Source organism: Panthera leo, chromosome A1, assembly GCF_018350215.1.
Source record: "Panthera leo isolate Ple1 chromosome A1, P.leo_Ple1_pat1.1, whole genome shotgun sequence".
Lineage (NCBI taxonomy): Eukaryota > Metazoa > Chordata > Mammalia > Carnivora > Felidae > Panthera > Panthera leo.
The window spans coordinates 207,973,955-207,989,007 of record NC_056679.1 but is presented as its reverse complement, the minus strand read 5'-3'; the positions used below and the strand labels follow the sequence as shown (position 1 = coordinate 207,989,007).

The following is a 15,053-nucleotide window of genomic DNA, read 5'->3' as shown; positions in this document are numbered from 1 at the left end:
TCCCCCTTATGAAATTCTCAAGATCACTTCATACTTGAAAATTACTGAGGTTTTGCTGAAGCAACGACTGGATTTCCAAATTCGGTAACTTGAGATAAAACTAATTTTGATATATTCCTAGAAGCTCCAGAAATGTTGGTCTTCAAAGGGAAGAAATTAGAAACATACTTTTAAGGACCAGTGTTGTTTTATAATGTTAGAGTCCCACTTTTTGGATATTTTTATGCTAACATTTCTGGTACATAGATTATAGATTTAGTGGAAGATACAGATGATTATCTCAATGGCATAGCAATGTATTAAAATATTAAAAATGTATAGATAGCCCTATGTTATTGCTTCATAAACCAGTGTAATTCTTATCAGAATTAACAGAAGTATTAAAGCAGAAGGTATTTTTCCTAAGTGCTTAAGACAGGAGGGGGAAAAAAAAAAAAACAGTAATGCCCAAATTCGTCTGCGTAAGTTGTAAGAAAATATATTTATTCTTTTCCATGACAATACTATGATAAAATTGTTAAATACATGCACGTTTTAAAAACAAACATAAGTAACATCTTTAGAGTTAACAGCCAAGCATACTAGTTTTACATTTAAGGTGTCTTAGTAATAGGTTACTTATATTCTATGTTCTTGATATAACCATGTTCTCCAAAAGATATGGAAACTAAATTCTGAAATTATACGAGGATATAAAATGTTCAAATTTTCCATTCTAACAGCAACATAATCTCCACATTTTCACAAGGCAGAAAATACTTCAGTTGTCATCTCTGTTAAGTGGAGTTGTTTTATTCCATTTTGAACTCGGAATTCTGTGAATCAGACTGAATCACACAAATATACTGCAATCTGTAGCTTGCTTCCTCTACATGAGTATTTAGATGTTTCCTTATATGATTAAGTATGATTTTAGGTACAGATTATCACAAATTATAGCTCGGGTTTTTTGTTGTTGTTTTTAAGTCTGTAGTGGTGACATTTTAAGAAATGAATACAGGAACAGTGTTGGATTGGATTTCTCCCTATCTTTCCGCTACATCTGCACACACCTGACCAAACAAAAATTAGTAAACAGTTACTAGTATTTATTTTAAAAACTGAAAATATTTAACACAGAACCCTTAAAAAAAAAACACTCACTCTACAAACAACCTTATAAAAAACAAAAAGTTATATCTGTTCACAGTATGTGTATTTTGTAAACAGTAATTCACTACAATGCAATTTTGAAAGTAAAAAAATGGCAATTTCCTAATGTTATGAAGAGGACCTCTGACTTCTGGCCAACTAATGAAAGAGAAGAAAAGGCAACACATTCCTTTAGGATAGTTAAGTTTCTAAGTGACTTTTACCTTTGGACCTGTTTTTAAGGCGGTTCTATCTCAAATTTTGGATGTCTTTCTATCCAGGCCAATCTTTTTCAAGCAACTCTGAATTGAAATGTATGTAAGAAAAAGCCACGCTCCTTTCTGAGAAAATAACAGGAGAAACAAAGCCCATGGTATCTTAGAATACCCACCCTTCCACAACAACAAACCGAACAGGGTTTTTTCTTGTGTGTTGTCTTCAACTATTCATAACATATTCACACTTTCCCAAAGCATTATGTTGGAAGGAAAAAATTAAATAGATGAGTATATCATAAACATCCAAAAAGTTTTGGAATCAAATTGGGGGCAGAATATTTGAAAAATGTCTTATGAAAATCATTAATTACTATTGTTTTTTCTATGCTCAATTACAAAAATACTAATGTTAAACCTAACAGTTTAGCTTGTCCATGTTTCAATGAAAATTTTATATACCACCTAGAAATCTTTCTGAGCTCTTATAATGGAATGCTTAGGAGAAATAGTAAGTTCAGAAATTGAAAGTTACCCCTTTTTAAAATGGAATAATTATGAAGGGAAGTACATTTTAAATGTATAAGGAACTTCAATACATTTAAATAAGCCATTCAACCAGGTATATACAAAGTATTTTTGGCTTAAGGACAGCATAAGGTCTATGGTGTTAGTTATTTGGGCTTTTTAAAATTATGACTGGCTACCCAATCTCAGAAGATTTATGTAACACAAATTAATTTTCTTATCAATTAAATATTCACTTCCCCCACCCACATCTTTTAACTTATAGCCATCAAAAAGTACTATGTTATTACTGTTTTGTATTTGGTTAATATTCAATCAGTATAGTTTCCATATTTAAGAGATTTTGAACTTCCTGTTTCTATGGTTCTTCAGCTAGGCACTTGTACATAAAAACATTCAGAAGTTTTCCCTCTTAAAACACTTTTAATTTTCATTAAAATGTTGCAGTTATGTCTTACATAGGTGAATTCTGTCTATAACTTAGACACTTATAATCCAAAATATGAACATTCTTAATAGAGGGAGAAATAAGCACTACCCAGGATTAAAAGCAACAGAAACCTTTCAGAATTCAGTATCACAATTGTAAGAATTTGGATATATTCCAGATCAAATCACATCCCCTGGAATTTTACCACACACGATAAAGCCTGACACATGAACTTAATGTCCTTGATCCTCCATATGGGCATTAAAAATAGCTCATTTGTATTATAACTGGCATGAATATGATCATGTAATAGATAAAAGCTCAAACTGAAAAGAAATAAAAATCTCACGACCGTACTGAAATAAGTTTAAATATTAATAGCCCTGGTACATAATCCATGAAGACATAAATGGAGCAAATTTAAACCAAGTGCTTTCCAATGATATTCTAAGGTCATATCTAAAAGATGCATTTACAGTAAGTTTAGAAAATCTTTTCCTTCTGTGAAAAATTTTCTTCTGGATATAAAAAGTAAGATGGATGGGCACGGTACCATGGAATTTTGTTTTGGCGGGAAGTGCCAGTTTAAAATAAACGCTTTGAAGAAAGAGTTTATCCAGAGAATGAGTGAGTGCTTATATTAATCGGTTAAGCTCACACATCAGTGTAGTGTTGGTTCGCTAGAACACATGCTGGTTGGCACAAACAGGTCCCAAGTTTTGTAGCCATCAAATAAAAAGACACTACGAATACTCATGAGGGAGGGAATAAGATGTAAGGAATAAGACAGTGATGCTTTTGCAGGAGTCTTTCCCAAGTTTTCGTTGAAACTGGAGCTACTTCGCGAGTAGATCTGAATCTTTCAGCCGATAGGCTTAGATCCACACAAGCTAGATCCTGATACATACCACCCTTCAGGAAAACTGCTTATTCTGCACGTTCTGGAAGGGGCCTCGATAAACAATTACTCATTGAACTCCCACTATGTACCTAGTCTTTGTAAATAGTTAATGATCTCACATTTGACTTCTGAGATGCTTAATTTTAGATAAGGAATAAGAAAAAAAAAGACATTTTATAAAAGATATGCAAATTTTTAAATGGTTCGAAACAGATAACAGTAAAAATTACTTCAGCGTAAATAGAAAAAAAAAAAAAAAGTCTTATCAGATTATGTGCCTGAGCAGTAGAAAGCTTTGAGATAACATTTTCTGCATGTCGAACGTTAGGGAGTACTTCAATTTCAAAAGACCGTAAAATTGATTTCAAATTCTTTTTGCACTAACCTAAATCTAGTTATTCAAACACAGAAAGGGCTGTAATGTTCCTAAACGTGGACAACGTGAAAACCACTAAGAATTACAGGACTAATAACTTCCAGCAAGAATCCAAGTTGCATCAAGTTTTAACAGTGTGACTTTCACCAGTTTCTGAGAGTGCGACAGTACTGGGGGTCTAAATTCTTCAGACCCACGGGCCATGAAGGTTATGCTGGTATGGAAGACGAGGCTGACACTTCCGCCGTTAACTTGTTCCACGAACGGCTGCTTCTGAGTCTCAGCTGCAGAACAGAGCACCTCTGTCACCTAAGCACATAAACACACAACTGTCCTGATACCCAGGGCCACAATCTCAAATCCAGGCTTCTACAGTTCAACACACTGATGACTGCAACTCTACGTGGAGATTAATCCACACAGTCCATAAGGTACAAGCTCTAGCTAATGTCAAAATGCTAGCTACGTCTTCTAAGAATATTTTTATGCTAAATGTTGTTTATCTAGGAGGGCCACTCACAAGAGAAAGGCAGCCATAATGACCACCAGAATCTCCATTTCTCACCAGGGAAACTTGATCTGAAATTGGCTACTAAGTGAACTGGCTTGTAAGAGATACGAAAATGCGTCCTAATACACAGTACTATTAAACAGACGTGGTGGGGCGTAACTGTAGTTCAGGTATGTAGAATGTTCTAAGCAATGACTAGGCCTCAGTTGAGGAAAGAGGGATTTCCCAATTACTCTTCCAGTCAGGAAGGGCTGGAGAGAACAATTCTAGTCTCCCCTGCCCCAGGCAGAGGCGCTACCATGACTGGACAGAGCAGGACCCCTACGAAACTGCTTTTCACACTGGAGCATGGTCCCAGCATTGATGGACAGTGCACATTTACCAGGGTCTCCAGTGCCACAAACAACTGGATATGTGACAAAGGGCATCTTCTCTCTCCACCCCTCCCCTCTCTCTCCCCGTGTTGAGGCCACCCCCATATGCCCAGGTTGGGGGGTTGGGAGTGGGTGGGAGGTAGTAACTTAGGATTTACACAGTGGGCCTGGCTGTCTTCAATTCCGTGGCAAAAGGCAAGGAACCTTTGGCCTGACACCTACACCACATACTCCGAAGCACACGGCAACTTATCAGGAGCCTACCCACACTAACAGTGTTACTCTGCTTCCCATTAACCTAGTGATCACTGTGTATGGAACCCCAGAGGCAGGGGAGAGCAGAGCCGAGCAGCTCTCTGAACCTTTTTCATGCAGGAAAAGTACTGAAGTCTCGGACAAGGTGAAAGGACTCAAGAGCCCAGTGATATTCCCCGTCAGCTGAACAAATGAGTCGGTGTATAGGCTGGAAAGGGCATCGGATCCACATGGCCACGGCTGCAATGCATAATGCATATATACTGATGACACAGATCAATTTCTGCTGGCCTGCCTTTTCCCATTCGGTGTGGTGTAGTTCACACCAAAAAAGTGTCTACCTTAGCCAACACGTATGCTACCCTAAGGAGATGAAGTGCAGGATCCATTTGGTTTCAGGGGGGAACGAGGCATGAGTTGCGGGCAGCAGGGGCGCGGTAATGACCAGCCACGGCGGGAAACGAAGGCAGCCCCAGGTCTGAGTGTCTGGGGTGTAAGCTGAGGAAAGGAGCCCAAGAAGATAAAGAAGAAGAGAAAACTGTTAGGGATGGCTCTGGCTTGATAGATTTTTCACTGTTGAAAATCCCAAGGAGCTATGACATGGTTTTAATATACTGTGTGTGTGTATAATTAGTTCTAGTTCATCCCACGTGTCCATATAACATGAAGCTCAAGAATTTAGCTGAACTCTGGCAATTAGAGCTAGGATTCATAGAGTACCCAAATGGATTTTGCTCCTTGTCACCCTGTGGCTTTTTTCCATGACATGGTTTTTATAAAAGAAACATTAGGAGCTAGAAAAAAAGACAACTGATCCATTATATGCAAATACATCACAGAACCTCGGATGATAAAAAAGAAAAAACCAGGCACATTTTGATGTATTCAGAGATTTCCATTTTTCAGGTACTTTGCCTTAACTGTCAAAAGACAAAACACACAAGACAACGTGGGCGTGAGGGAAACAGAAGATACACTTTTGAGTTTTTCATTCTGACCACATTCGTCCTAGACATCACTTATGAAGACCAAAGGGGGCAGAGGATGCTGAGAAGACACACAATCACGGGCAGCTCACAAAGAAAATGCTGTGCCCTTAATGCAGGCGTGCCCACGGATTCAAACTGACTTTGTGACAGTTCATACAAAATAGCCCTTGAGTAACTGTTCCTACAGGAAGCATTATCTTTTTAGTTTTAGATTTAAAACTTTGAGGACTGGATCAAACAGTCTGGACTCACGATCATTTCAGAGGCAGAACCTGCCTAAATGCCTGATCAGGAGGAACGTTTGCTACGAGGTGTCCTGGGTCATCACCGCCTGGGTGCGTGGGGCTCCGTGGCACAGCCTTCTCAGGAGAAAGTGACACCGATCAGGGCTGCACGAGAATAGCTGACACAGCGAGACTGCCCAGTAGTCACCTCAAACAGGAAACCCCTGGAATCCTGTGTTTATCAGTAATACTGAATTTGCTCATGCTTACAAAACGGGCACCGTGTCACACGCAAAAAAACAGATGTTTAGAAAAACTTAGATCTGCAGTCTCAGAAATTTCAATTTTAAGTATTAGGGCAACCAACTGCAACAAGGGAAGTCAGCATGCAAGCTACAAAATAAGGGACAGGTTTGTAAACCCTCCCAAAGCAAGAGAACACGATTCTCATTTGGGCTGGTCAGTGTCACGCTCATTTTCAACGTTTGTACCCCTGAGAAAACTGTTTGATAACCATTATACAGTAGGCACGGAAATCAGTATACTTTATCAAACAAAACACTAAGTAGCTGTTGCTACGTTAAAAATCATATTAATTTTTCGTAAATGCTGTGGATAGAGGAGAATGATGTTAACCATTTTGAAATCTGTGCTTGGTTTTCATCTAAATGGAGCAAGTGTCAGGCAAATAAACATCATCTGTTACTTTGACATTTTTCTCCTGTGCCTGTAAATCTCCTTGCAATTCCATAAAGTATCCGTATGAGAAAACCACTGACAGAACAGAACGCGCTGCTGTGGGAGTTGTTTTGCATGTGTGGGACCGGACAGGATTAGCCGTGAAGTGCTCCCCAAAGGTGGAGCACGAGAGATTCTTTGGCTCTAATCACAGATAGCTCCGAAACTTGAGTTGCATGGTCTGGATTTCTGAGTTACCCTACTTGGGCCATGAGACTACGTTAAGAGCACATTAACACTTGGAGTGTAACTTGCGCAGTGAGGTCCACCTTGCTAACAACACTTCACAGGATCCCTCCAAGATGCCCCGTGCTGGCACGGCAGCACCAGCAGCGAGAGCTTACTGAGATGGCAGACTGAAGTGACAGAGTGACACTGTTAGTCATTCGGTTTGTTCTGGAAGAAGTTTGTAAAGGACCACCCTCCTCCATTCGATTTAGGAGAGTCTTCATCTTTAGGAGGAATCAAAAATTGTCGGGAGTTAATGGAGCAGGGACTTCCAAAAGAGACAATTTCACTGTTGCTGTCTGTGGATCTGGGAGAGTCTGGAGATACTAAGTTCCAAGCATTTACATTGGCCTGAGGTCTGTAACCTGCAGTTTTATCTAAGTCAGCGTCTGCAGCCAGGTCTTCTACGGTAGAAGTGATGGGGAGGTGCATTTGTGGCTTATAGCCTGCCCCCCCGACGGGGTCGCTCTCTTGTTCCTCTTCTGGTTTTGCCTGAGGCTGATACATGGACTGGACATCGATGTAAATGACTTGTGAGGTCCCTCCGGCTTCATCCACTCCCGGGTTCGGTATTTCTTCCTCGATGACTGGCGGACAATAGGACACAACCACGTGGTTCTCGGGTTCTGCATCAGAGCTCTCTTCTGGGCGCTCGGCTATGGGAGAAATTATTTCTGTATCTTCTATTTTAGGAACTGCTGATCGAGTTTCCAGAACTTCAACATTATTTGGGGTACAAGGATTCATTTCTAATGTTTTGAGAGCGCTGTTTCCCTAGAAATAGATTATGAAACAATGATTAAGAATAGCACTAAAAGCTGCCACAATGCCCTTCCTACAAAAAGGGGCGTTACTGGAGGGATTTTTTTCACAGCTGTTTATACAAATTTGTCTCTACTATTCTGTAGTACCTGCTAGAACAAAGTTACTTTTTTACATATCAATATGTTCCCTGCTATTAATAGCAATGGAAAAAAGAGCATGGTAAAAACAAGTTAAAATTAATAATTTCAGAAGTTCAGCAGATGTTAAAGCACTGCTCTTTCGCTTGATACATTTGACATTGAATGATATTTGCACATTAAAAGCTTTTCACAAAAGACTGAAAAGAGGAGGCCAGGACTTCAAAGAGAAACGTAAGAAAATAAAGGGTTACCTCACAGACACTCTTCTGAAACTGTAAAGCTTTACAATTTTCTGGATTTGGAATGTCAGGGTAGAAGGTTTCTTTAATCCTTTAAATAAAGATGATTAAGTACATTTAATAATTGAGATGATCAATTAGACAACAAATAAGTTAGTAAATCACTAGGTTTACTTGGACATTTTATATGATGCTTTAATGAACTTCTGAGATAAAAATGCAAGATCCTTTTTCGTGTGATCATTCATGAACCTTTCTGTACAATGCACTGAGAGGTTCCTATTTGAAACAGACAAGCGGTACTTCTATTTTAGAACGAAGGCATCTTCTGAAAATAGAAAGCAATGAATTGAAATGGTGACTGTACTCCCAAATCATAAGTGAAACAGAGGACCTGCTCATCTACTCAAACGTCCACAGTGCAAACTAGATTAAATAGGGCCCATTACTGTGGGAACATATTTGCATCAGGCAGTTCTCCACTGCTCATAACAGGTTCTGGACTATTAGGGGAAAGGGCTATTAATGTTGAGCAAAAACTAAATGCAAACATAAAGGGTATTTTCTCAGTGCCATATTACATTTATAGCTGTTAAAAGGAAGTTTAGTATTTGAAATTCCTGCAGGAAAAAACAAAACAACTTTGTTAAATGTTAAGTATGAAATGTTCTAGCTTGTAAACTCTCTCATGTTGGGGCGCCTGGGTGGCTCAGTCGGTTAAGCGTCCGACTTCGGCTCAGGTTATGATCTCACGGTCCGTGAGTTCGAGCCCCGCGTCGGGCTCTGTGCTGACCGCTCAGAGCCTGGAGCCTGCTTCGGATTCTGGGTCTCCCTCTCTCTCTGACTCTCCCCCGTTCATGCTCTGTCTCTCTCTCTGTCTCAAAAATAAATAAACATTAAAAAAAATTAAAAAAAATAAACTTTCTCATGTTATCTTTTGTATTAAAGTCATTTTTAAAATGTGATTTTTGGTAATGAAAATATGGTTACCAAAACAGGGTATTCTATAGTTCTAAACTATTACTATGCTAATTTATAAACCGAGATTATTAGAATACATTCTCTTCTCTGTCATGAATGATGGCATTTTTAATGCCAGTGAGGGCTGTCTATGCCTGAACACAGCCATCTGTCCCAAGCCCAGCCCAGGACAGTGCCTGCCAGTTGACCATGATGTACTCTCTCACACGGAGTCCCAGCTTACCACCTCGCCTCACCTCCTGCCTCTCAAGCTTCACCCAGACACACAGTTCCTCTCACTTTCTCCAGATGACCAAGCTCTTTCCAATGTCTGGGCCCGCACAGGAGCTCTTCTCTCTCCCTGGAAAACTCTCTCCTCTCCTTACACTTTGGGACTCCACTCAAATGCAACTCCCATAGGGAAGCCTTGGTTGGCATCTCTAGTGACGTGGTTCCTGTTATTCCCCTCCTGATGCCCAGTGACTTTCCTAGTACCCACTCATACTTTGTAAGCGTGCATTTACTGGATGATTATGTGTTTAATGTCCACCTTTCCCTACTACGATAGAAGTCTATAAGGATCACGCTTATTTAGTTCACCTCTGTCTCACTCTTCACATGGGAGATGTCATTCATATTTGTTGAATAATGAATAAATGATGGTAGTTTCTAAACAGGTCATCAGGACAAATGGGATCCTAATCATTAATCTTGCATAGAGGTACTGCCCTATTTATGCCTGTAAATATTTTTTAGTATATCTGCTCTTACTTAAAATTATTAGTAAATACAGCAGGAAAAAATTTACCTTTCACTTGACTAAAAACCTTTAAATAACATGCCATGTTCTTGCTTACTATTAAATCCAACATTGATTCTGACTAAATCCACATTTACTGACTAGTTGCAGCCAAGTACTTCTCCGTTAACACATAAACTAAACAATCATGCTCTTAAGAACACAACAGCAAGAGTAAATGCAGGTACCATTACCATTCTCGTTTCCGATAGCAAAGAATGCTCGTTACCACTCCCACAATGACCGCCACCGCCACTGGGATGAGGATGGCAATAATTAATCCCACAGCTAAAAAGAGAATATTGGATATATTCACATCACTATTTTTAGCATGAAGTATAGAATAAATTCCTATCAGAAGACATTTAAGTTGATAGATTATTTAAAGGGAAAAAAATTCCACAGCTCCAGGGACATTGAAAAACTACTCAAATATGACCTTTAGGCATTTTGATAATGTTTACACTAATACTTAAAATTCTTTGGAGCACAGCTGAGCGCTACTGACCATTCGATTCTTCTTCCCTGTGTGTGGGGCGGGTGAGGAGGCTGTCGTGCACGCTCTAGGAAGTTCCACAGAATCCCTGGGCTTCACCCATGTGATCCCAGGAGCACCCTACAGTTCTGGGATCCGAAAATGTCACCAGACATCGCCAAGTATCCCCCAGGAGGCAAAATCACCCCTGGCTGAGAACTGTATCCTCATGGTGCTTTACTCAGTGTGTGAAGCCCACCTCAGGGCTACAGGACACGCCGTGCCCCGACTCAAGTTCTTCGCCGCGGACAGTCAAAACTATCTTCCCCAGTCCCCATCTCAAATTTGTGAATGCTGGGCTTTCCTTTTTTTTTAAGGATATTTCTTTCACCCTTCTCTAGATATGTTAAAAATCACATTTAGAATAGTTAGGGAAAAAAAGGATAAAGTGGGTCACCATTATCTGAATTCAACATGCATTCAGAACTCCAGACTTCAGAGGTATCCTTACTTCCTTAATTTCTTAGGTACTCACGAGGAAACAGCTCCAGATAACTGACAAGAATAAATATGAAGCCATCCCCATGGCCTCTTAACACTGCTGGCCACCCACTTTAAACACGCAACACGTGAAATTTTTTAGAAGAGGGTTCCTACAGCGACAAAACTTGCTAGAAACGTTATGCACTCAAGTGTGGAAAGCATCTCAACAGCAGCAATTAACTTACAATTTTCCTTTGTCACCACAAACATGCTCTTCTCTGGGCCCATTCCACCATCTGTATAGGCTCGCAGGACCAGATGGTAACTCGTTTTACCCTGAAGATCGGCAATTCTCAGTGTCTTCTGGGAGAGGTCGGTAATATTCTTAACCTTTATGTCAGAACGACCTATTTTTAAAGCGAAGATTATTATTCCTGATCTCTACACCATTTTAAACACCTGGTCATTCGTGTCTTGTTCTACCCACATCCCTTTCAAGTGACTGGTTGCTGGTCACCGGGAGGACCAAGGCCTGCGGAATCAGCTAAGTTCTGCCAGTTAGTAGTCGTAGAATCTGGACCTGTTAGGTAAACCACTCTGAGCTTGAGTTTCTCTGCCCGTGGAAGTGAAGTTGCCATACATTCCCTAGGACAATCCCAGCGTATAGCCGACAAACAAGAGAAGTCTCTTCTCTTCCTAAGGACATGAGAACACACCACAACCGCAACTTGCTGGGGAGGGGGACGCGGTGCCTGGGGCTGGTCCTGCCTGAGCTGAGAGAGAGGCTCGAGGGAGGAGAGCCCGCCTCGCTAGAGCACTTGCTCCAAACCACCCGGGGTAGAGGCAGCGCACCAGGGTTGCCGGACGAGTCACTGGCGAGGAAGCCTTGAATCATTTCAAAAGAAGTATGAAGAACTGTCTAAACCATTATTTTCAGGTTTGAATCAAAATACCGGAAGACAACAGTTTGCAAAACCGAACTGTGCTAAATGGCTAACGGCCAAAAAGTAGCAGCTCCCTGCCAGCACCTTCCCCTGCCACCGACAATCACCACACAATCTGCCTCTTTGCGGATTTACTTCCGTATTTTGAAAAAAAAAACCCTCAGACTGGCAGTGCTTTGATTTACAAATCTGATTTGATTTTGATTTATAAATTTGATGTTGACCTTCCGTATGCACGTCCTACAAAGAAGGTGACGCTTTGGTGTTCTCCACACCCCTTCTTCCTCTCATCCGTCATTCACACAAACACATCGAAATGTCTGGGAAATCCAGCATGTACATCACTAGGATCATAGAAACATGAATTCCTGTTAAGACAAATTGCTTGGTCTGCTCATGTTTCCTTTCTTGTTTTACTGTTGTTGTAACTGCGTGTTTTTGCCCTCATTTGCTTAGTGTACCTATTCCTAATTCTTCCCATATCCTCCTGTGAATATTCAACACAATTTTTCACGTGGCCCAACAACAAAATCCCAGGGCCACGACCAGCTCCCCCCAAACCCCTATGTCCCCCGGGGTCCCCTCCCCAGGGTGTCTGCTCCAGACACGAGGCTTTCCTAGCTCCCACCCTCCTAGACGGGCCTGCCCCCTTGCTTCCTCAGGATGATGGGCTCTTCTAGAGCCCCCTGAGGAAAGATGGGGGAGGAAAGATGTGCAGCTCTCCAGGTCTGAGAATGCCTTCGTTCTGCTCTCACACGGGCTGGAAGATTGACAGAGTATAGACGTCTAGGTTGAAAAATTTTCAGTCAGTATCTTGAATTTTCAGTCAGTATCACATAGCTGTGCTATCTTCTGGCATCTGGTATACTGTTGAGAAGTCCGAGGCCGCTCTCATTCCTGATGCCTCACACACAAGCCACTTTTCTCTGTTTCTAGGACTTGTTCTTTATCTATCAGGTGCTCTGGAAATTCATGACGATCTACCTTGGTGTAGATTTTTTTTTTTTCTATTTATCTGTGTACTTTTACTCTATATAGCCTGGTCTTCTGGAAAATGGTCTTATGCTCCTTCTTTGGTAATTTCCTTCTATTCCCTCTTCTCTCTCGCATGACAGTGAATGTCTCTGATGCTCCAACTTCCTAATCGTTTTACTCCAAAGTTTTCTCCTCTGCATTCATCTAATTTGGGGAAGAATTTCTCTATTTTCAATTTTCCTCTATCTTCTATTTAATTCTTTAAAATTTTCTTAGATCACATTTTTAATTTTGATGAACCCTTACCTATCTTCTGATTGTTCCTTTTTAGAACATCATGCCCTTTCAATAAATACAGCGCATCTCAACCACACAAGGATAGTTTTAAATTTGTTTCCCTACACTGAACCTGTTTCCTCTCATTTCTCCCGGTTTCTGTCCTCATGTTAGAATCTTTCTCAACCATCTGGTTACCCCTGGCTGCTAGTCATGGTTAAGAGTGAGCCTCTGGAAGGTCACTGTGAATTGGTGGCGCTTACTGGTTGGGGGGCATCGCTCATCACTGGTGGGAAATGACCAGGTCAGTTTCCAGCCTTTCACTGGGACAGCCCCCCAATATCAGCGCCTTTTGTGTCATTCCTCAGGAACCATGTACTTTCTTCAAAGAAAGATCCTCTAATCTCGTCCAAGGAAACAGGCCTAGATGAAGATGTCCCATTAGCTTCCTATTAGAGGAAGGAGAAGGCAGGGTGCTTCAGACACTGCTTCCTGTCATGTTCCCCTCTCTGGAGGCTCTCTGGCTCAGTTTCTCCAAAGAATAAACCCCTTGTCTTCAGGCAGAGGAGAGAGCACTCATGTTCACCACATGAAGTCGGTGCAGGACTTGGGGGTTCTAACTGCTTCTTGCAGACTTTCAATCACCCTCACTGCTCAGCCCATATCCATCCTAACCATCTGTCTCCAACCCTGGCCCCTACAATGAGTGAAATTATTTCTCACTGAAGCCTGAACGTCCACCTGGATTTCATGGAGCTCCGCTTCTCTAGGTCATGTGCCCCACGCCCATCAGCACCCAAACATCCACAGCTGGTGTACTCTCGCCTGTCCAGTTGCCTTTGTTTTCTTCTTTCAGTGACGAATCCACCACCTCTAAATGGAAGTCCATATGCTAGAATTTTAGCTGATCCAAGTGTAAAATTTCTGAGCATTTAAGAAAAGTTTCACTAGACTCTGGATGTTTGTAGAACTTTGTGTTTAGGATTTTTCTCGTTCACAGGCAGTGGAAGGTTCAGGAAATGCAGACCTCAGTGATGTGGGGGAGGTACCCATGGAATGCAGCTGCTCTGGGAAGTAACCTAGCTAATGCCTGGTCAGCGTCTCCATCCAGCACTGTTGTTCTCTACTTGCTGGACAGGCATTAAATAATTAAAATGGTTTCTTTCTGAGGAGAGGTCATTAAGGGAAATGAAAGCTCTCAAACTGAAAAGATGATATGCTTGTGTTATGTGGCTATGAATAGGAATCATCTGACTCCCAACAGAAATATAATTTAGGGAGAAGCCAGAGGTCTGCGCAAACATCTCTGTATTTGTAAATTTGAAAATTCTCTAAGGTCTTTGGACACACGCTTACCAACTGTCGAGGACTGACTGTACTTTTTAGGATCTAATGGATACACATGTCCCCAGTCAAGTCAGTTAAGCTGGCCAGCTCATTAAGGCCCCGGTGAACTGCACGGGTGGCTCTTTGTCACAGAACAGCAGATGCCCCAGAGCCATTCTTTGGGTTCTTGAGCTTTTCTCCTCATTATAATTACAGATGCTATGTAAGATGCTATGTTTTGCATCATACAAGACTAGAAAGAGATGGTCTCCCTGTCCTATGGGGCTTATTACCAAGGGCTGCAGAATAATTTAAATGAACAGTGGTACGTGTCTTTTATCACACACTAAAATCCTAAAATTCTCATATTCATACATTTTTCATTTACCTATTTTTCAGACAGTTTTGGAAACAAGTATTAAGTTGCTCAGCAGAATTTCTTTTTCTTTTCCTTTTTTTTTTTTTTTTCTGTGGTTAATGAGAACTTCTAGGAAGTACTGTTCTTGCTATACTCACAATCAGGTAATTTACTTACCTGATTCCAAACCCCTGATCTTAGATGTGTCTCTCTCTCCTTTTTCAAAGTAAAATAAATATCCTCTTAAAAAGCCTCTAAGCTCTTCCACAGGAATATCTTCCCATCTTACTAATATTGAATCTGCAGATGTGTCCTCGACAGTAAAATTTGGGGCAACAATTGGAGCTGTAAAAGGGAAAAAGTGGATAGTTAAGGGAGGATTTACTGATACGGAGCAAGACATCAACATTTCA

At 40.9% G+C, this 15,053-nt stretch overlaps 1 protein-coding gene across 1 annotated transcript in view; it reads right to left on the bottom strand.

Moving 5' to 3' along the window:
- Nucleotides 1-462: 462 nt before the first annotated feature.
- Nucleotides 463-15,053, bottom strand: part of LIFR (LIF receptor subunit alpha) — a 77,933-nt gene continuing 63,342 nt past the window's right edge. Inside the window, exons 16-20 of the mRNA XM_042951696.1 lie at nt 14,818-14,985; nt 11,007-11,168; nt 9,998-10,091; nt 8,057-8,135; nt 463-7,674 (exon numbers count right to left, since the gene is read on the bottom strand). Coding sequence (XP_042807630.1) covers nt 7,051-7,674; nt 8,057-8,135; nt 9,998-10,091; nt 11,007-11,168; nt 14,818-14,985 — 1,127 coding nt within the window. The 3' untranslated portion in view covers nt 463-7,050. The remainder of the gene's footprint in view (nt 7,675-8,056; nt 8,136-9,997; nt 10,092-11,006; nt 11,169-14,817; nt 14,986-15,053) is intronic.